Below are 23,399 nucleotides of genomic sequence, written 5' to 3'. Positions count from 1 at the left end.
ATTTGTGAAGGCAGCTTGTAAATAGTATCGGAAACCATCTCTATCTCATGAAGGTTAGCAGGTGCTCAGTTACTGTTATTTCCCATAGCGGACTGCATAATCGCTAAGAACAGGGAGGTACATTGGACATTACTAGCTAATGATTCCCTGGGGAAAATCCACATGCTAATCCCCTCAACCAAAGAATGGGCGAAAGGGTGCTGGGTGAAGAGAAACTCTAAATAATCACCCAAAGGAACTACCAAAAATGTATCTCCTGAAAGTTTCAGGCTTTGTATTTTTGTAGAAAGGAAATGGGTTTGTGTCACGTGAGACCAAGCAGCTTTATCCCTGGAGACTGTTGAAGACTGAGTTAAACCCAGCCCTGAAAAATTATTTTCAGTCCTAGAGAAGTGTTCACCTTTTTTTAAAAACCTTCAGCCATATTAGGAAATACATATTTATATTGTAAGTCCAGTGGTCCTCAGCGAACTCATATAAGCCTTATGAGAGCAGATTGTTAAATTTTCAGGACTTTTGCAAGCTGAATGTTTAGCACAGCCATTATTAAAAATGAAATTATATAAACTAACAAATTCAAAAGAAATATTCAAAACTCATCATTTCTTGATTATTTTACTATATTTCATTATAATCTATGCTCTTGGGGTTACTTACATCTGCTGTATCTGTATAGTATGCTACTGTACAACTCTGCCCTACTGTGGGCTCTGGAACATCACAGTGAAAACTTGAAACCAGCCATGGAGGGGGTATTTCTACTAAAGAAACTGGCAAGTACTATAAACCAGGGCTTTATTTGGTTTGTTGATTGTCTAGATTGGATGCAACTCCGTTTGTCAAAACATGACTGAATTGACGCTCTAGGTTGGCTATACATGAGAGAGTTCAGCAAATATCAATGAAAGAATTCTCTGAGAATCAATTTGCTGAATGGAATTTACAATAAAGAATATTAGCATATTTCATTATTTATAAATGATGTGCAACACATTCTTTATATTAAAAAATTTATAATAAATGTATGTATATATGTACTTATACACTTCCCCCAGAGAACTAGTTGTTAAACATTTGTCAATATATCACTGGTTGTGACTCAGTACACACATAAAAACATACATGTAGCACATGAATGAATATATATGCTAATAGGTACAAAGATACAGCTATAAATATAGCTTTATGACAGAATTTGCCTCCACTATGTGTGAGACCCTTTGATATTTTCCATTAAATTATAAATTCAGTTTTTTAAAACTCTGGTCATGACTCACTGAATTGATTTACCACTCACTAATGGGTGGGGATCCATAGTTTGAGAAACACTATACCAGATTTTAAGGCACTGGAGGACGATGTCCTGTTGCTCCCCAGCAGAGGGTGATAGAAAACCAAAAATTAGGGTTCTGCCTTGCCACAGACTTCAGTGGTACCACCTGTTGGCTTTCATTCCTTCTTTATCTATTAAGCAAGTACTTATTAGAAGTATATGTCTCTGACCTCAAGGAACTTAAAATCTAGTGAAGGCGATAATCATTCATTTATTCAGCCGACCAACATTTATTAACTATTCACTGTGCACCAAGCCTTGGGCTAGATGTTAGATTTCCAATGTGTTGGATGGGTCAGTTGCCTTAATAAATGCAGATTTATTACCCTTTAAAAATAGTTTCCCAGATTTGAAGCAGAATATACAACATGAGGTTGGTCCATTTTGTCAAACCAGAACGCAAGGAAGCCATAAACTCTAAGTGACTGCTAAGGTTATTTCAGGAGAACACAAAAGTGAAGAGAAAGGCTCCCACAGGCCAAAGATGGGACAGTTGGAGCATAAATAATAATAATAACTCCAATGGATGGAAACACGACCTGTGTTTAAGCCCATGGGCTTACAATGGTATTTTTAAAAGTAATGGCCACCTTGGGAGGAATCAACTCATTTTTTGAAAACTAGTAATTTAAGGGAAAGAATCAAGCACTTTTCCTGCCTCTCCTGTGTGAACTGAACCACTGAAGAACCAAAGAGGAGATTTCTTATTAAAGAAATATCTCAACTAGTAAATGAAGAACAACAGAATTAGAATATACCGTTTGTAACACAGAAGCAAAAATGTTGGTATGAAATATTGGTGTGTCACATTTATTCAAGAAAAGAGTTTGAAGATTTCCATAAAGAGCAAAGTTTAAGAAAGTAGATACTAAGCAGCATTTTTCATTAAATCTCTAAAAATCTGTCTCAGAAGGCTTAAATTTTTAAAATCAGATCATTGTGATTTTGACTTTCACTCAGACTTTTATATTTTAGGTTTCTTAGAGTCAGATTTTAAATAAGTGTATGGCTTCACGTTTACTACAGAAATGGCGAACTATAACCAAAAATATGTCTGCCACAAAAAAGTACCCTTTTCTTTCTTACTGAATGCTAAATGTAATTTCATAAGCAAACCCCATACATATGTCACTTTTGTTGCAGGAGTTTGGATATTATAGATTTTTCTTGAAGTCTGAGTCTCTTTGGGACAAATAGAAACTGTTGAATTTTTTGGAAGTCACTTTTACTTATATTTTTGTTTTGACAGCAGTTTGAGGTTTTTGAAAAATGTAAAATCACTAAATCTGTGAATGGTTGCATAGAACCATTCTGTCCATTGCATAGAAATAAATCATCTGTTGTTACAATTGTGCTTTGGCCAGATTGGACATAAATGTGTACCAACTAAAGATTAAATAAAAGGAAATATAAGTTATGTGCCTTCTCTTAAGGAATTTTTCTTCCTTATCACCACATTACATTATAATGCCACAGATCCATAAAGAGATTAAATTCTACCAGGGTAAAATACAAAAAAAAAAGGGGAATTTTTTTGTTTCCATTGGAAATATGATCTTCATTTTGACAATGATCTTGGTCTGTTTTAAAGTAAATTGACCTGTATTACTTGATTAAATGGCAAAATTTTAATCTAAGGGATCTTGGATTAGGAGTATCATCCAAGATTCTTTTTTAAATATACTCAAGATATACATATTTATTTATTTTCTGTCTCCCCTACTTGAATGTCAACTTTAGAAGGCAGGGAACATTGCCTGTTTTGTTCACTGATACATCCCCTTGTCTAGAACCACATCTCCCCCTTATTAAGCACTCTAAATTTTTTTCTTAGTTAAATAAATTAACCAATCATTACTAATATGCTGATGTAAAGAAAATTATGTCAAATGTAAATTGCTTCTTTATGAACCAAAGAGAAACAAAAGAAAATAATAATTTTGAAATCATTAGATTTTTATTCTTAAGGGGCTCCCAAGATTATACATCACGGTAAAAGTGTTTGCTGGTCCATAAAGTCTGAAAGATGCTGCAGTAGAATGATAATGGGTTAAGTAGAGGATGCTGGGGATGCTGAGAAGAACCCATGAGGCCAGGGAGGGGTCAGGGAAGAGTTCTTGGAAGAGATGATTTCTGAGCTTGGGTCTAAAAGATTGGCTAGGGGTTGTCCAGAGGAACAGTGGGAGGTGGTCATTCCAGGAAGAGCAACCAGCAGGTGCCCTTCTGTTGGCTGGTGTATGTGAAACAATTCAGTCTGGGTTGGGCAGGTGAGCAGGATGGGTAGGCAGCCTAATTCTCCCAGCAGGCAGCCTTCTTTGTCCATTGCTCCTGACCAGCTTGCAAAAGCACTCATTCCCAGCACCAATTCCTTCTTTTGGAGCTCTCTTCTGCAAGGCATCCCCATTCTTAACCTCTGGCTACCTCTCTTTCTGGCAGGAGGGGACGACTAGCCACTCCCTCGAGCGAGGCAGCTGAGCGAAGCCAGTGTCTGCCAGAGGCCAGACTGCCTGACTGCCTAACTGGGAAGGGGTTACATCCACAGGCTGGGCCCCTCAACACACAACCTCAGGTTGCCCATCAGGGTTCCCATTTGGGCACAGGGTCAGAAGGGCAGGCACAAGAGGGCAGGTATCTGCCTTTGCTCATCTGCAGGCATGGGGAGAGCAGCCGGAGGGGCTGCCTGGGACCTCACAGCACCCCGGGGCAGCCTTGTGGTCTCTCCTGATCCCGCCTCTGGCCACCGTCTCCTGCAGACCCCAGACCCTCCTACCAGGTAGTCACAGGGCTGAGGCCTGGGAGGAGGGAACCTTGTTGTCTGAAAGGGCACTGGTAAAATTAGAAAGAAAAGCAAGAACTTGAGTATCTCAGTGTCCACACAGCAGCTTCCTATAGGATCAGAGGGTTTTGGGAGTGTAGCAATGTTCTGATCTGGTTCTTTACCTGGGTAAACATGCCCCATGGATGTTTGCTTTAAAAATATTCATTAAATGATATATTTATATTAATAAATGTAACACATTTGTTAAATTTCACAATTTATAAAATGGTATTTAAAAAAAAAGAAAAGGAACACCAATCTGGGAACAAAATGCTGAGATTCCACGAACCACTGTTTAATTGAGCCACAGCTAAGTGCCCGGCCCTGGGCTCAGTGCCCGGCCCTGGGCTCAGTGCTTTACTGTATCTGACTCGCCTTTCTCACAAGCACCACACAGGTATGTACTGTTAGAACCCCATTCTACAGGGGGAACCCTGAGGCACAGACAGGCCAAAGAACTTAACCAAGGCCACACAACAAGCAATTCAGCAGAGCTGGGTCATTCTGCTCCGTCGGGCAAAGCACTTAGCCAGAAGCCCACCCTGCCTGCCAGGTTTGGGGAAGGCCAATCTGACCTCGCCTGCCTGCCAGAAACCACCTCTCACATGGTCACGGCCCTCCCAGAGCTTACCAAGTCACAGTTGATAGGGTTTCTCAGCCCTGCAGTATGTTGGTTAAGAATAGACAGACGTGGGTTCAAGTCTAGACTCAGGATTTATGACCTGGGTGACTAGGGCCGGTCACCTATCTCTCCGTTTCCTCACCTGAAAAAGGAGAACTGCTTTGGGCCAACTTCGTTTGCCGGGATAAATAAGTGAGATCTCTCACCAGGTATCACGGCTACAGGAGGCGCACAATACATGGATACCTCTGTAACAAGGACGCTCATCTGTGGCTGCTCACAGTAACTCGGGAGACAGGCAAGGCAAAGTGCCGCGTCCCCACTGAACAGATGGGAAGTCTGGCTCGGTTCTCACGCCGCTGAGAAGCGAGGAGGCCCAGAGGCTTCCACGGGTCCCTAACTTCCTGCCCTCCCCTTGCCGAATTCTCAGGGTCGGGCGCCGGGATGTGGCGGCGGGGCCCTTGCTCCGCGCCCCGCGCAGGAATGTGGGGCGCCTCCGCGGTGGCCAGACGGGGGTCGCTGACGCCGAGGCTTTTCTGCTCCAGCTGCGCGGCCCAGCGACACAGCAAATTCCGCGGCCACACCTGCAGCTGTCCTGGCTGGACCAGCATGAGGATTTCCCAGTCCTCTGCCCACAGGCCCTGAGGGCATGACCTTGACCCCTGGTAGCCTCAGGCCGGGGCTGCTGCGCCCCGGGGCCCAGGACCAGGGGCGCCGCTTGGGTTAGGCACACCTGGGCACCCCGCCTTCAGCTCTGCCTCTTTTTTTGGAAGGGCTGGCCCTATTGACAAACAGGAGGAGGTGAGGGGTTCCCTGGCTCAGCCCCCGCCAATGCCTCGCTTAGAATTTTTGGTGGGAGACAGAGGACAGGGAGGGAGCCCTGAGGTTTCAGTTTTCAGGGTTCTAGGGGATCGTGGGAGATCAGCTCCTAGGAGGTTGAACGGGAGAGAGGTGCTGGCTTTTCCTAACGGACTAAACCCTGGTCTGCTTTCCCAGGCTCCCTCTCAGTCCCTAGTTTCCACACCCCAATAAGATTGGTAGCCCAGCAAAGCACAAAGGGGGATCTCAGGTCCTCATCAGCCCTGCAGCTGGCATGACATGCAAGCCTCCAACCTGCAACAAACGGCCTCTGCTTACCTCTGACTCTATCTCTCAACCCACCTCTTACTCTCTGTGCCCTCTACGTCCTCCCTAAACTTTTTTCCTGTTCTTGGAATGAACCAAGTTCCCTCCTGCCTCAGGGCCTTTGCCCATGCTTTTCCTTCTCCTTGTACTGCTGTCCCCCCAAACCCCACCCCTGTGTCCCAGCTTCACTGTCCCTTCATTTCTGTTTTCTGCTTTATCATCACACATTGCTAACATTATGACTAATGGCATGTCTTGAAAATTCTTGGGCCATGACTCTGTACATGAAGTTTAGAATCAGCTTGCCAACTTCCTCCAGAAACCTTGCTGGTATTTTGACTAATCTAAAAACTAATCTGGTGAGAATCGACAACATAAAAGTTTATAAATAATGACATGATACAAATCACTGAAGATACAAAGAAAAATCACACAGCTCCTTCCCTCCAAGAATGTATTTGTTCATGATCTTCCTTTCTATTTTATTTCATTTTGTGAGAGAAAATCTTACGAGGTCCATTTTGCAGGTAGGGAAATTGATGCCCAGAGAAATTACCTGACTTGCCCTATGTCCTGTGGTGTCCCATGTCTATCTGACCCATGAAGTTGCCCATCAACTCAATTCAGCCTGTGGGTTTGGTGTGTGTGTGTATGTGTCTGTTTGTGTGTTTGCACGTAGGGTGTTTTCAGGCACCCAGAGTGGAAAAGCATCCACGTTTGAAGATGGATGTGCTGTGAGGTTGAGTGGGAGAGGAGGGAGGCAGGTGTGCTCCATGGGACTGAGTTGTATCTTTGAGCTTTGAGTACGTATGTACAGCGCTGGAGGACTCAGTGGGTGTATTGCAGAGGATATTTATATGTATTGGGTAGGAAGTATGCATGGGTAAGACAAGAATGGGACATTTTTCTTGGGAGGATGTATTTTCTTATGTTGGTTTTTAATTTATACTTGTTGAAAGAACTCTTACTAAACAAAGACTTTTTAAAAAAACATACATACCTCTAAATTTTTTTATAAAGGTATAACTTAATTCTAGGTGAAGAAATCTTAAGTGTACAACGGGATGAGTTTTTACAGATGTCCACCCATGTAATAACCACAGGAATCAAAATATAAAACAGACGCAGCACTTTTCATGGGAGTTCATTCATGGACCCTCATCAGTCCTCCCCAAAGTCACCAGTGTTCTGACTTCCATCTTTTTCCCACTGTCTGACTTCCATTAAATTAGTTTTGCCTGTACTTAAGCATCTTATTGATTGAATCACACAGTTTTTCTGTTCAGGGAAAATTAATAGCTAACACGGAGCATACTGCTTTGTGCGCTAACGCTTCCTGTATCTCACTGAATTTCTCATAATAGCTGAATAAGGTAGCATCTATTTATTGGTCCCATTTTACAGATGAGGAGACAGACTCAGAGAGGGCACATGACTTGCCCTGGGTCCACCAGAGCTGGGCCACCTATGGACACCACAGCTCAGATGCTTGCCTACTCCTAGACCATCCTGCCTCCTGCCTCCCTCCGGGTAACCTGCTAAAGAGCAGACACTGCAGTCTGGGTGCAGAGAGAGCAGGAGGCAGACGTGGGGACCCAGAAATGTTTCTGGGAATGCTCTGTTTTCAGAGGAGTTGGTTTCTCTGGATCTGTCTTCTCCAGTGCTAGGTCAAGAACTACCACAGTCCCCAACCACCCCTGTGCTAGACACACCAAGCCACAGCGGTCGAGTCCTGGCTCCCAGACTTATTTGCTGTGTGACTGCGGGCAAGTTGCCTCCCGCTTTGAACTTCTCATCCCCATCTGTTAAAAGAAGAGCAAAATCCTCATGCATGGTTAAGGCAGTACAGATGTAAAATGTCACTTTATAAATTATTACTGTGATTTTTAAAGCCCTTTTTATTATAAAATAAAACCCAATTACAGAAAGTGACATAAATGTGGAGCCCAATGAGGTGAACCACTTGTAACACCAGTGAGATCAAGAACTAGAAGCCCCTCAAACATCCCACCCCAATCATAGCCTTTTTTATTTCTTGTGTTTCTTTATAGTTTTATTGCCCATGTGCGCATCCCTCAATAATAATAGTTTATAGTCTTGTCCATATTTTAAAAATGTGCATCTTTTAAGTATCTGCAAATTCCTCCTCCATCCCTCTCGTTTTCTTACATTTATCTTCTGGAAGAGCCTGGGGCATTTGGCCTGAGGAGTCTTGGAGTCTGGATCATGGCTGTTATTTTCCACATGTGTTCCCTCCTTCCCCAGCTTGGATTTGGAGTAACTAAGATCTGAGTTGCAGTCCTGAGTCTGCCCGTTCCTCTGTGATCTTGGACAAGTCACTTAACCTCTCTGAATCTTTTTCCTCAACTGACAAATGAAGGGGTGACCTAAAAGATCTCTAAGGGCTGCCTAGCTTTCTCAAGCACTAAGCTTCTGCCCCTCAGTCTCTTCTTAAAAGCAACTTAACAGAGCGAAAAAGTAGTGGAGCGTGAATCAGAGTGATCTGGCACTGGAACCCAATCCGCCCTGGGGACAAGCTGTGTGACTTGGGCAGTGTACTTAACCTCTTTGAGCTTCCACTTCCTTGTCTGTAGCAGGAAGATCCTGGTACCTAACCCATGAAACTGGAGCGGGGCTTAAATGAGATCATACCCCTACAGCATTTAGTGGCACTTAGCGTGTACTAAGTAAAAGTTGACTGCTATTATTAATTCCATAGCTGACATTTATTGACTGCTTACTCTGTGTCAGGCATTGTGTTAAGTGTCATAAGATGTACTAACTCACTTAACCCTCAAAGCAATGCCACAAGGCAGCCCCATTTTACAGATGAGGAAACTGGGGGCACAGACAGGTTAAGTAACTTACGCACGGCTGCACAGTAAGCCATGAACCTAGGCAGTCTGGTTCCAGAGACTGCACTGTTAGCCGCTGAGCTATACTGCATCAAATACTACCCCCCTCTAGAACAGTTCCCCTTGGCTCATCCAACCCCAGAGAGAACTCCAGTAGGGCCGAGGATGAAGCAACAGCTGGACCCGGTGTGATGAATCCAGGGGTCAGAAAGCGTTCTTGCCCTCAAGGGAGATGGCAGCCCAGAACACTAACCTGGGCTCTCCCTCATTATTTCCTGCCCCGACCCCTGACATCTGTATCCACAGCAACCTGTCGACGTGAACCTGGGAACAGGCATAGTCAGCGAGGATAGCAGAGAAGGTCCCACCTGGTGGAGTGGCCACAGGTGTCGCCGTGTTTGCCACCCTCTGGCTTCCTTTAGGTATGTGGATGTGTGGGACAGGAGATGGCAGTTTTGTATGGTTTCGTGTGGCTGGACCGCAGGGCCGTACCTGCCTCGATGTGTGTCTGGGCAGCCTGCCTGGAGGCCCATCCCCACCCTCTGATGTATGACCCCAGGCAAACGACTCACTTCTTTGTACCTCAGTTTCCTCATGTGTGTAAAAATGGACACGATAATAACAGCACCTGCCTGATAGGGCTGTTCTGAAGATTGAATGAGCTCATTCAGGTGAAGTGCTTAAAACTGCGCCAGGCACTGAGCTAGGAGCAAATACTTATAGCCTCCGTGTGCTAATGTGATTAAATGTGTAAAGGGTGGGCTTCTGTATCTTTATGGAAGGGCACTGGAGGGTGTATGGTAGAAAGGATCTGAGGGGCTGGGCGAGCTGTGTCTGTGATTTGTGGGAGGAGCATTTTCTTGTATGTGTGCATGTAAGTGTGCAAGGCATGTGCACAGCGGATGCATGTGCATTCTGTAAATGTGCAAGGATGTTCACTGCCAGACCCCAGTCACCACACAAAGAAGCTCCAGGGCCTAGGACAAGTCACTGAGGCTCTTGTGCCTCAGTATCCCCATCTGTACAATGGGTGGGGTTACTTCCTCAAAGTATACCCATCTGTACAGTGGGACCGTGAGGACCAAGTGAGCCATGACGTGAAGCTCCAAACCAAGGCAAGTGCTGGTTACATACCAGAAGTTCTGGTTAAGCATTCTGAGAGAGTGGAGTTAACTGTTGACACTCCTGGGTTCGAAAGTGCCAAGGCTGTTTGTGTCTGCCTCCTGGGGCTGCAGAGCTCCCTCTGGAGTGCTGTGGATCCCAGCTTGCAGAAGAGCCCTTAGTCCAGTCTCTCTGGTGGGGTGTCTGACACCCAGAGAAGGATAGAAGGATAGAGACTTGCCCTAGGACACCCAGCATGCTGGAGGCAGAGATGGGCCAGGAGTGGAGCCAGTCTCTCTTGTCCTTCTGGTGTGGTAGGAAAGCCTCATAGAGGTGAGGGTTGGCAGCCCCCACCCATCACTGCCTGTGCCTGCCCCACCTTCCCCAGTGTCCAGCAGTCAGTGCCTGCGCTAGGGGCGGCCACTCCAGCAGGAAGGTGTGTGCGTTGGCAGCTGGCACTGTCTGGGCCATGGAGGCTGAGGCTGGGCGGTTGCCTATGGCGGGAATTCCCTGTGTCTGGGAAGGACCCCACTTGGGCAGCCCAGTCCAGGCCCCAGCCCTGCATCACCACCTGGCTCAGCCTGGCCCCATGAGACTGGGTTCTGCAGGTGGGATTCTCAGAGGTCCCTGAAAGAGGAGGCTGAAGGTTTACAAATGCTTCGACTTTGGTTTTTTTATATAACAGCTTTCTTGTAAATCTACAAAAGTATTGCTTGTTGTTTGTGGGGAATACAAGTCAGAGGATAAAATTAAACTCTTTCTTAATCCAGAAATACAGCAACTCAAGAGACCAAAAAAGGTTTAGATCACACACACACACACACACACACACACACACACACACACACACACACAGGGATAGACTTCTGCATGCTCATGCATGTATCTATACACGTATATACATGGCACATGAACTGTCATAAGCTTACACACACATACAAGTACATACATACTCATGCGAGTATACACACACACACCTACTTACAGAGCACACAGTGTGTGCCAGGCACAATTCTAAAGTGCTCCACAAATGTTCACTCATCTAATTCTTGCAAAAGTGCTGTAAGGTAGGTACCCCATTTGACAGATGAGTCACAGAATGACTGAATAATTTGCCTAAGGACACCAATTTAGTGAGTGATAGGAGGGATTTGAACCCAGGTGCAAGGGCTTAGTTAAATAGGCTCCGTGGTACTGTGTTTGAGTGGCATCTGAGTGAATATCCTCCTAGTTTTTTTCCTTGTGTGTCTATATTGGTTTGGTTACAAAAATGGTATCTTTTATATACTAACAGGCCCTGGAGTCAGACTTGGATTTGAATCCTGGCTCTAGAGCGTCAGGCTGGCTTGACGGTGGCCTTGTTCTTTCACCTCTGTGGCTTTTTCTTCATCTGGGAAATGGGAGCTGTAGTGCCTGCTTCTTAATGTCGGCTGACCTTGTGTGTGTAAAACATTCGCCTGGTGCTCATTAAATGGGGCCATATTAACTGCCTACTCAGAGGCTGAGGCTTTTGTAGGGAAAACAATCGGAAAATACTTTGTGGATGCAAGGTGGTCTTTATGTTGGGGTCTGGCAGGCAGAGAGAAGCCACTGCATCTGCGGACTCCGGAGGTGGGGGGCAGTATTTCCTCCTGGGATCTGGAGGTCTCTGCTGCATCCCTACCCTGACCAGCATCTGAGCCCCAGCCCTGCACACCCCAGGTGGTGGCAGGAACTGCAGAGGCGTGAGAGGGAGGGAGAGCAAAGCCCACAGACGGGCAGGCGGAGCTTCTGGTCCAAGTCTGGCCAGGCTGGAAGGGGAGGGGGCTGTGGGGCCACAGACGTCAGAGGCCATCAGCTCCCAGGGGACTGTTAAAGTCGCTGCACTGCCAGGAGGGCCAGGGTGTCTGCAGACCCCCTGCCTCCTCCCGCCTTCTGCCACCAGCCTGGGCTGCCCACTGTGGGTATGAGCCCCTGGGGAGCCGGTTGCCTGGTCTCCACGCGGCTCCCTGGCTCTGTTCGCTTTATCTATTTCTCTCTCCATCCTCTCTGTTCTTTTTCCCTTTGTCTTTCTACCTCTATTTCTCTCCCCTGTTCTTTCTGTTTTCCCTTATCATCTCTCATTCTCTCTTGTTTCTTTCTGCCTTTCTGTTTGTTTCATTTTTTTTCTTCTGATCTCTTTTCTCCACAGTCACCTTTTTAATCTGTCATTTTCTTTTTCTCTGTTTCTTGTTTTTCTTTCTCTCTGCCTCTCTGGTTATTTTCTGTGTCTTGCTCTCAACCTCAAAACTGCAGCAACTCAGGGCTGAGAGGACCCTGCACTCTGCCTTGGGGAAGTTTGGCCCTGCCCCTCAAAGGGAGGGTCTCACTTGGAGCAGGATTGCTGAAGCGGGGGTCCAGGCTGGAGCAGACTGGTGTCTGTCTCCTGGGCTGGGGGGTTGGGGCCCTGGCTCCTGGTAGAACCATTGACGTGGTAGCACCATGCCACCCCTGGGCCTGGTCCGGCTTAGCTGCTGTCTGGACATTTCTTTCCATTGCCCAATCCACTCAGTCCTACTCAGTCCACAAGGGTGGGAAGGACAGGGTATTTGGGCACCTGGACCAGAGCAGAGTCAGGGGGTCTTTGCCAAGTTCTGAGGGGTAGCATCCTCTGCCGTAGCAATGCCAGAGAATACTAATGGTTTAATACCCTCATGCTCCCCCCATCCAGGCAGCTGGCTCTGACTGCACGAAGCAGATGCTTGACCCCCCCAGGGAGCTATGCCCCTGCTGCCAGGCACGGTGGGCCTGGCAGGCCTGCTCTTCTGGGCAGGCCAGACAGTGAACGCCTTGATGGCAAATGTCACCCTCGCACTGGCCCAGACACAGGGCACAGCTGAGCAGCCTCTGAGTGCTCTGGGGGTGCCCCGGTACCGGCAGATGCGCCACATCTCTGCTCAGGACATGAATGCCTTATTGGATTATCACAACCACATCCAGGCCAGTGTACACCCACCTGCCGCCAACATGGAATATATGGTGAGCCCCATGCTGTCCCCAGTGTCCCTCCTAGCAAAAGCCAGTTGACTCAGTTGAGTCTTGGAAGGGCTGGACCATTCGCCAATCTGGCCCCACTAGCCAGTATTTGGGTAATCTGGGCTCTGTGGAAAGGGCAGGAATTCTGCCCATTTTACAGATAAGAAAACGAAGGTGGTTGCACAGGTCCTCCTGGGAGGGAGGGGCAGAGGACTGTTATTTACAGAGCATCCACTGTGCACTAGGCATTATACATGACCTTGAGGGTACTCCTCCTCCTTCAAGGTGGGAATTATCATCTCTATCTTCCAAATAAAAGAAGCTGAGATGCAGAAATTAATTTGCCAAGGATCATCCAGTTGGGATTCCAACCTCAGGTCTGTCTGCTGCTGAAGGTTGTCTTCTTAACTGACACAATACCCTGCCCACGAATTTTGGCTCCCCACTGGGGACCTGCAGGGGGTGGGTGGCTAGAGCTTTCCAGGGTATTGTCTCTTTGTCCCAGGGGTTTGATGGACACACCCAGACCTCCCTCCTCCAGCCTGTGGAGGTGGAGTTTGGAGCAGTGGGGACTGGTACCTGGGGGGTCTCAGGCTGAGGAAAACCAGCCGCTGATGGGTGGAGGAGGCTGGATGCCTACCCTCAAAGAGGCAGAGCCGAGGCTCTCACCCCAGCCCCCCAGAAGCCAGACTTCTTCTTTATCACAGCCACTCCCTCAGGACCATTGTCCCAAACCAGCCTGGAGAGATAGGCTTCATACCCACCCACAGATTTCTTCAGGGAAAGATTGCCAGCCCACCTCCTCCAAGACAAATATGTGCTAGTCAACAGCCTGAGAATTCTTATACTTTTGCAATGTGTCCATTCACTTGTGTTCTAACTCCTGCTGGGAGCCAGGCACCATGCTAAACCTTGTGAACACTGCTGAGCACAGGATGGACGAGGTCTCTTACTTCACAGAGCTTCCTGTTCACTGGGGAGGTTGGAAAACAAGCATCAACCCCCAAATATATGGATAATACAGTGTCTGGTGGTAATAAGGAGTTGGGGAGGGGTGGGGACAGGAGCTGGCATAGCAGGCAACTAGAGGTGGGGGAATCACTTATTTGTTCATTGACTGACTCACTCATGTATTAACACAGCAACTGACACATGGAAGGCCTTCCATTTTTTCAAACAATGACACATTTATCGAGCACCAGTTGTGTGTGCAAGACACACATTATTGCCTGCATTGTGGAACACAGCTAAATGCCTCACCAGGGGACCTGGGGAGGGTCAGTGAGTGTGGGTTTGATGTTAGCATGCCCCTGCCCTCAGTTTACCCCTTTGTAGCAAAAAGGACATGATCCTCTGCTTTCCCTAAAAGAGTATGAGGCTGACAACCCTGTGGAGATGGTTGGACCTCTCTTTTGTACCACCATTTCTTCCTCATTAGCTGGCATCTGCCCCACAATACAGGTGTCTGACTAAATACCCCTTGCTCCGGGAGCCCTGTCTGACTGACACACAGCCCCCAGAAAGTTCCAGTCCCTTCTTTCACATTCTCACACCCACCAGGATTGTGATGATTATTTAATGCCCCATTCCCTTGCTAAACTGTGCATCCTCACTGCCTAGAAATACTGTTGAATACTTTCTGAACCAACAAATAAAACGAATGAATATCTCAGAGAATCCCAGGAAGCCTGAGTGGAAGGGAACTAGTATTTTTTTTTAAGTGATGCTTTTTCAAGTTATAAAACTTGGGGCATTCATACATTAGAAAATTATGAAGCTGTTAAGAAAGATGAGGGCATTCTCTGTATACTGGTGTGGATTAATCACTAAGATAACCTACTTGTTAAGTAAAAAGAGCTAGGTGTCTGATAGAATGCCTGGCATGTACCATTTGTCAAAAAAATTATATATATAATATTATCTTAAGGGTAATTTTTTACATGTATAATATATGTATAACCATGTATCTGTATATATACATGCTTGCATAGAAACAGCATTCCTGGAAGAGGACACAGGAAATTCATAGTCATTGTTGCCTCTAGGGGGCAGGGCGGCTCGGGGACAAGTGTAGGACAGAGATGAGAGACTTTCTACCTTTCCTCCTCTGGACATCTTGCCTATTAAACTGTGCATGTTTTCACTATATTCAAAAACACCTATTTGAACCACATTTTTTTTTTAATGTGAAAGAAACACATTTGAAAAACACAATAAATATAATAAAAATGTAGTCATCTTCCTGTCATCCTGGGCTTGGTCACCTCTGGGGACTGCCATGAACACCTGGACAGGTGGCCTGGGACCCCACTCAGAGCAGCGAGCCCCAGGCTTGAAGTCCAGCAAGGGCACAAGGGCATCAGGCGAGGAGCCAGAGACCCAGTGTGGGTCTTGCTCCTTGTGGACTTGCTGTGGACCTTGTAGGGGAGCAATGGCACTGGGTAAACATGAACCTCCATATACTTTTGGGATGATGGTGGGTATTTTCCCCGGACAACGTCATGACCTTTTTGTCCCTAGGTCTGGGATGAGCGGCTGGCCAGGACAGCTGAGGCCTGGGCCGCCCAGTGCATCTGGGCTCATGGGCCCTCACAGCTGATGAGATATGTGGGCCAGAACCTCTCCATCCATTCTGGCGGGTGAGTGGCCTTCTGCCCTTCCTTCATTCAGTCATTCAACAAGGGCACCCAGGAAATTGGTGGCAGAGCGACTTTGCCATTCTCCCACCCAGCGCCTTCCATCTTCTCTGCCTTCCCAGGTATGGCTCAGTGGTAGATCTCATGCAGTCTTGGTCTGAGGAGAAGCGGCACTACTTGTTTCCAGATTCGAGGGATTGTAACCCGCACTGCCCCTGGCACTGCAGCGGCCCTGTGTGCTCCCACTATACCCAGGTACCCCTCGGTCAGGACTAGAGGCGGTGGGAGAACACATCTCGGTAGCTCAGAAGAAAAAGAAGGTGGTGGAACAGAAATCAGAAATAGAAGAGAGGCCCCTATGGACTTCCTTTTGCATAATAAGCATATTCCTGGAAAGTTATGTACATATTGAATTGAGCTGAACTGGATCTTGTTTGAGTGTCTTAGGTGGGTGGACCAGATTGCTTGACCCTGAATTGGAGATACTGACCAGCTCAAGAGTGATTTCGGATGCAACAGATCCAAACATTTTCTAGCATTTTCCCACTTCTTAAAAAAAAGAAATGCCAAAAACTGTAGTATATTTTGAATGCTAATATTGAATATGTTAACACTTATCATACATCAAAATGCCATGCAATATAATGTTGCAAGAAATGGGACAGAACATCTAGCTGTATGACAAATATCTTCTTCTGGCCATCTCAGTCTCTGTTGGACTTGTTTGGACTTACTGTCAAAAATCTAAATTTGAAACCTTCTAGGAAATGTGAGGCCTAAATAAAATGTCCTTCCTGACATTCCATGAGATATTACTACATCCATTTTACCAAAGAAGAGACTGAGGCACAGAGTGGTTAGGTGACTTGGTCAAAGTCACACAGCTAGTGATACTGAGATTCTGATCCAAGGCTGTTTATCTCTAAAATTTGTCTTTTAACCTCCAATACAACAGTAATTTTCAAACAGTGGTCACTAGGGAAAAAAGAAAGAAATGTAATAAAACAGTAAAGGAAGTATTGACATATATATCACTTTTGATAAGATTAAATATTGGTTCATAAAACTTTTGTTCCAACTGTGTGTGCATGTGTGTTTTGTGTACAGAGTAACAATATAAAATTCATCCCTTACAGTTGGTTGTAGAAAAAAAAAACAAAGTTTGAGAAACATTATAGTACAATGTGCTTCCAACCTCCTCACCTTGGGACGAGGCAGACTGCCTCCATCAGGAAGACCTCCCCTAATGCACCCACCTTGTACCTAGTCCAGGAGCCCCCAGGTCCAGGGAACCTGGGCCCCACTGAGTCTTTCTTATAGCTCCTTTGTCTTTGTCCTTCCTCAGATGGTGTGGGCATCCTCCAGTCAGCTGGGCTGTGCCATCCACACCTGCGGCAGCATCAACGTCTGGGGCGATACTTGGCACCAGGCAGTATACCTGGTCTGCAACTATGCCATTAAGTAAGTGCAGCCCTGAGGCAGAGGGTGCTCTGGGCAGAAGGGTGGACCCTGGGGTGGAGCGGGCAGAATTCAAAGAAGAGGAAGACAGGATACTTGACCTTCCTCCATTCTAAGTAAGCTCAATACCATAAAATTTGGCAGTTTGAGAGTCAATTCATAATCCTTTTTCCTTACCCAAGTTTTCCGAATTGACTGGGAGACAGATAGAGGACCAAGTCAGGTGGATAGGCAGCCTCACTGATGAAGTCAGTAGTGGAGAATGTAGTTTAGATCTGACAGCCAAGTGGGCTTGCAAATACCTCACTCTTGAATTAGCCTTGCACACCCACTGACCGGCAACCCCAGATGACCACAGGCCTCTTCCTTCAAGTGCAGTGCCAGCCCCATAAGCCTATCACAAGAAACAGAGCGACCAAGAACCATGAGCACATGTTCCCTGCAAGCATGCAGAGCCCAAAGGAAAGAAAGGAAAGGTAGCCTGAGCGTGCTTGGCTCCTTCTCCCAGATTCTCCAACCAGCTTGGTGGGACAGAGGTCACAAGTGATCTTCATATGCAAGTCCCTTGGAAAGGCAGAGCAAGGGGCATGGCTGTTCCCATCCATGCAGAGTATACACACTTGCGAACATTAGATTCTAGTACAAAAACAAGGTTCTAAGTAGACATGATATTTAGAATTTCAAAATTAAATGATAACCATCTTTTACCCTCATGTAGCCCTAGACCATTTACAAAATACTTTCACCTTATTATCTCATTGAAGAGACAAAAGAGAGAAAGAAGACAAGAAAAGGGAGGGATACTGGGAATACATTTTCCCTTGTACATATTAAGAAATTGAGGATCAGAGAGGTTAAGTAATTTACCAGAAGTCACAAAGCCAGTAAGTAGCAGAGCTGTTTGAAACACAAAGCCTTGATTCCAAATCCTGGCTTCTGTCAGCTCTACTATCCTGATAATCTTGAAGTCACTGGTATCTTGAACACAAATTCTCAAGCTATTTATTTGTTAGATGGTGACATCTAATGACAAAGTACCATATTGTAACCCAGCTTTATCAGACAGGGAAAAATACAACAAACCAAATTCTGTTACAAACAGCTTAGGGGACCATTCCAACTTGCTGATATATCAATTTTTTTCTGGCATTGAATATTAATAGTATAGTTATTCAGATTTTTAGGCTCTGGAGTAAAGACTGTCAGAGTTCACATTTTACTGAGCTTCTCCCTGCCTGTTTTTTTTCATCTGCAAAATGAGAAGAAAATAATACCTGCTCATAAACTGTTGAGAGAATTATGTGAGCTGACACAGGTACACCCCAGGGCTCATATTAATTTTAGAATACGTGTTGTTCTTATTGTTATTACCAGGTCTGGATTTGATTCTCAGCCCTAACCCACGTACACTGAGGATTTTAGATAAGTCACTTCATCTCTATGGATCTCAGTCTCCTCTTCTGAAATAGGGCTAATGCTATCTGGTTCACAGAGGATCATAGTCATAGTTGCCCATGGTACATGCTAAATAAGTGGTGGCCATGATTATAAGTAGGTTAGAAACTCCTTGAGGGTGGGATATAGACTGACTCATTTCTATATTCTACTACAGTGATTTCAACCCTTTGGCTTTTTTAAAGCAGTAGAACTTTTTTCCAAGTGGTTAAATTAAACAAAAAAAGAATGACTTTGATTCCATCACCCCAAGTGTTTCCACCATTCATTTTCCCTGTCCCCAAACTTCAGAGGACTCACAACATCAGGCACAAATCCTGAGGCCCAACAGATGCTCTGGAAGTGTGTGGAAGTGTTGAATGAATGAATGAGTCCTGCATGAAACCAGAAATGCAAACTTTTCCAGGCACTTTGACTAACTTTATTTCCAGTCATTCAACAATCACTGCTGGAGAAAAAAGATTCCATTGCTGCCCACAGAGAATGTTCATTTGAAGTGTGGGAAAATAAGGCACTGGGACTCACAAAAATAACTACTACAGGCCAGTGGTAAGATCATTAGGCAGCCACAAGCAAGAGCCGGAGGAATGACTAGACCCTGAGGAAGGAAGAGGGAGAAAAAGAGACATCTGTGGGCTGGAATGGAGAAGAGAGTTGTGGGGAGGTGAGCTATGTAATCTGGACCTGCCAGCTGGTCTAGAGACCTGACCAAAAGCTGTAGATGTAGATGTGATTCTACAAGCCAGGGCTCAGCAAATGTGGCCCAGGGTCATACATAGGCCTACTGCTTATTTTTGTAAGTAAAGTTTTATTGAAACACAGTCATGCCATCCATTTACATATTATCTAGGGCTGCCTTCAAACTGTAGAGACATATGGACTGAAAGCCTAAAATATTTACTATCTGGCCCTTTACATTAAAAATTGTCAATCCCTGAATAGGCAATGGGGAGCCACTAAAAGTTCTTGAGCAGGAGAATAGGACGACGGTGTTTTTTTTTTTCCTAAACAGCTTTAATGAAATACAATTCACATACCATACAACTCACCTATTGGAAGTGTACAATTCAATGGGTTTTGGCAGATTACCAAAATAGTAGATTTGGTAGATGTTTTAAAAACAGTTGTAAAATGCATATAACGTACTTTGGTATTTTAACCATTTTTAACTGTACAGCTCAGTGGCATTAATTACATTCACAATGTATAACCATCATCCTATTTCTTAAACGTTTACATTATCCGAAAGAGAAACTCTGTAACCACTAAGCGGTAACTCCCTGTCCTTCCCTGAAAAAAGCCACGTCCTGTTGAGAGGATTCATTCAGGAGCAGGTAGGATGGATTTGGGATCAGGTCGTGGAAAAAATGAATAGCAGTGACCATGACAAGGCTTTGTAAGCCCTTCCCCCTGTGACTGAATTACATTCACCATCCATATATTCCGGCTCTCTTTGCACAGCACTATTAAAAGTTAAAGTGTTTTCACATCATTTTTATGGACACCATTTCCTTTATTTTTTCACAGGATAAAATCAAAGCTCAGGAGATGAGGTGGTTTACCCTGTCACCAGTTGGCAGGTGGCAGAATCCAGGACCAGAACTCAGATATGCCTGAGTGGGGAATAGGGGAGGTAGGGGTGGAAGGAATAAGAAAATCAACACTTACTGGGGAGTCATTTGCCAGGCATGGTGCTAGGTGCACGCACACATGGCTCCATTATTTCATCTCGGCAGTGACCCTGGGAGAGAGGGAAGCCTCTTGGTTTTACAGAGGAAGAAACCGAGGTTTGCAGCTGGGACGTGCCTAGTCAGTGGTGGCGCTGAGATTTGGAAACCTGGGTGCCGTTGCTCATGTAACTCTCCTCTGTCTCCCAACCCCACCTCCCTGGGACCTTTTCTCTTCCAGGGGCAACTGGATTGGAGAGGCTCCTTACAAGATGGGGAGGCCATGTTCCGCCTGCCCCCTCAGCTACCAAGGTAGCTGCAATAGCAACATGTGCTCCTCTGGGCTCAGATCCAACAGGCTTCTGCGGTTCTGAATTTTCCCTGGGCTCGGGTGGGCTACCAGCTGGGCCTGCCCTCCTCCGGGCCCCTTCCCAAAGACCTGGCCAGGGAATAATTGTCTTTTTTTTTAAACAACAGGAACTGGGCTCACTCCATCGATCTGAATTTTCCCTCCTGCTTCCATTTCCTAAATGCCCAGCATCTGTCAGAAGAATACAACCTCCTTCTTTTTCTTCCTTCCTCAGTTACTCCTTTCTTTTCTAGGGCCTTTTTCTGTGGATCTCTGCCTCGGTAACAGACTCACTTCTCAGAGAGCCAGGCCTGGGAGGAACAAAGGCAGCCGCAGTTTGGGTACTCTTAAGTCTCAAAGCTACAAGGCTTTGTCATCCAATGAAAAGTATTTATTAAATCATCTTTAGCCTGAAGCCCACCTCCATTCATCCAGTAACAGACAACCAGCTTCTGGGAGCCTTGGAGGACCTGGGGTTCCTTCCCTGAGTTGGGCGCATTTCAAGTCCAAGCTCTTAAAAAGTCATTGACATTGGCTTGTGGACACCCCACTCCCACTGAGGTTGCTGGAGCCACCACAGGGAACAGGCTCCCCTGTTACAGATGGGGACACCGAGGCTCAGCCACGGGGTGTGAGCTCCTGAGCACCGGCAGCTTGTCTGCGCCAGCACCCAGGTTGCAGCTCAGGTTCGGACACCCCCTGCAGGCTGTTCAACCCCTCTCTGGGGGGACTGAGTCAAAACCACAGCCAGGGACTCCCTTTCTGGGCCTGTCTTCTCTCTCTGTCACTCGGTCTCCCCACCTTGGCCTCTCTTTCTTCTGCTTGTTTCCCCCATCTGCTCCCCCACCCCCACCCCACTTCCTTTCTTCGTAGAATCTTTCTCATTCCCAGAAACCATTTCCCTCTCCCCACCTCACCCCACCCCACCCAGGTATCATAACACACAAAAGTCCTTTTGTCTCCAGAGATAGTAAAATCTCTCCCTCAGACATTGCCCTCCCGCTGGGGCCAACCCCCTGCCTGGCTGGAGAGCCTCCCCGCAACAGACCTGGATGGAGAACAGCCCCTTTCCCAGAGTCCTCGCAGTGTCCCGGATGGAGTGAGCTCTCTCCCGTCTGTCATTTGCACCTAAGCCAGGGCCTGTGCTCGTCAGCACCCTGACCCTCCCCACCACAACCCCCGCGGCAATGAAGTCCTTTGAGATCTGACCCAGTGGCTCTTTCTGGTCCCTCCCTTCCTCACTGTACTCCCAGGAGGGTCGAAGAGGAGAGAAGGACATCAGGCAGGGAGAGATGAAGTGAGGGGGAAACCGGCTCCAGAGGAAGACCAGGAAAGGCGGCTAATGGCCCCTCAGCCCCCACCTGGCACCAGGCGTGGTGGCCAGATCAGTGCACACGTGCGTGAGTATGTGTCATCACTCCCTTTTACACATGAGAAAAATGAAGGGTAGGGTGAGTGTCCATTTCCAAATGCTATAAAATAAGAGAAACAAGGACACTGTTGTTAAGTTCCTTATTCTCGGATTGTATCCTTATTTTAGTGGAGGGTATTAAAATGTGCTATCATTTATAAAACAATGGTAATAATAAATGTTAGATTTTTTTAAAAGTTCTTAATGTCTTTATATGGGGGGGAACAAAGGCTTACCAACCCTATGTCAATTTCCCAAATTGTCCCAGAAATTTAAGGGGCATGTGAACTCCTGAACTAAGTGATGTGCATAAGATCCATGGCCAGTAAGGAGCAGACGTGGAATTTGAATTCAGCTTCATCTGACCCAAAGCCTGTGTAGTCTGACTGCCCCTCATGGCCTTCCTGTGCCCTGGGTACCAGGATAGTGAGAACAACCACCACCGGCCCTTATAAACTGTTCGGTATACTTTTAATGTTATTGAAGCGTCAATTTTCTTAAGTGATAGATACCTTTCCAATCCCTGTTTTACAGATGTAAAAACTGAGTCTAAGAAGCTGGATTTGAATATGTTTATAGGATCCACAAGCCCAGTGTCTTAACCCATTCACTCTCTTGCCTCTCAGCCAAGAAGGGAGAGACTCAGGGATTGGTCTACAGCAGAGACAATTAAGCAAAACGTGCCATTGTAGGGTGGGGACTCCAATTGACCTCCTGAGTTCCCCATTTCTGACCTGCCTTTGGGACGATCGCATACCAAAGGAGAAATGAGCAAGTTGGCCATGCTCATCCTGGCCACGCCGCGGCCTGCAGACCGACCTGGGGGTGAATGGGGTTGCCCAGAGGACCCGGCTTGTTAAGCTGCTGTTCCAAGGGAAAGGGAAGTTTTTGTGGCAAGAAATCTGTAACAACTTTCAAACCTCTGTAGTATTTTATACTTTTTGAAGATTTACACAGCACCAATCTTATTTGATAGCTCATTTGTTCATACACTCACCAACCAGGAGGGTTAAGAGCACAGGCTCTGGAACCAGGCCACCCAGATACATATTTAACTTGGTGGCTGAGTGTCTCTGGATAAGTTACCGCAAGCTCTCAGGGCTTCAGTCCCATCTGTAAATGTGGAAACTAATAGTACCTGTCTCATGACATCATTTGAAGCATTAAAGGAATGAATACAAGGAAAACCCCTGGAATAGTAAGTGCTATAAAAGTGCCACTCTGAGCATAGAGGTCATTAATATATAGATCAGGGTGGGCAAACTATAGCCTATAAACCAAATCTGGCCCACTACTGTTTTTATAAATAAAGTTTTATTGGAATACAACCATGCTCATTTGTTTATACATTGTCTATCGTTGCTTTCAGGCTTCCACAGAAGACATGAGTAGCTGCAAGAGTCTGTACACCTAAAGCCTAAAATATTTACAGTGTGGTCCTTTACAGAAAAAGCTTATCCACCTCTGAGATCTATAATGTGTTCCTAGAGCTTATAATTCTAGAAGGACTAGTCAGGAGTTCAACAGAAGATGAATACAAATACTTTATTATAATGGAAGTAAATGCCCCCTGGA

At 46.0% G+C, this 23,399-nt stretch overlaps 1 protein-coding gene across 1 annotated transcript; it reads left to right on the top strand.

The window, feature by feature from the left end:
* The first annotated feature begins 12,593 nt into the window (after positions 1-12,593).
* On the top strand, positions 12,594-21,201 carry R3HDML (R3H domain containing like). The gene is made up of 5 exons (XM_017677778.3): positions 12,594-12,851; positions 15,369-15,487; positions 15,607-15,739; positions 16,830-16,945; positions 20,306-21,201. Exons 1-5 carry the CDS (start codon positions 12,594-12,596, stop codon positions 20,436-20,438), a joined length of 759 nt encoding a protein of 252 aa, XP_017533267.2. The 3' UTR covers positions 20,439-21,201.
* The last annotated feature ends 2,198 nt before the right edge of the window (positions 21,202-23,399 follow it).

This window comes from Manis javanica, chromosome 5 (assembly GCF_040802235.1).
Source record: "Manis javanica isolate MJ-LG chromosome 5, MJ_LKY, whole genome shotgun sequence".
Classification (NCBI taxonomy): Eukaryota; Metazoa; Chordata; class Mammalia; order Pholidota; family Manidae; genus Manis; species Manis javanica.
The sequence above is the reverse complement of the archived record's forward strand: the minus strand, read 5'-3'. Positions and strand labels throughout refer to the sequence as shown.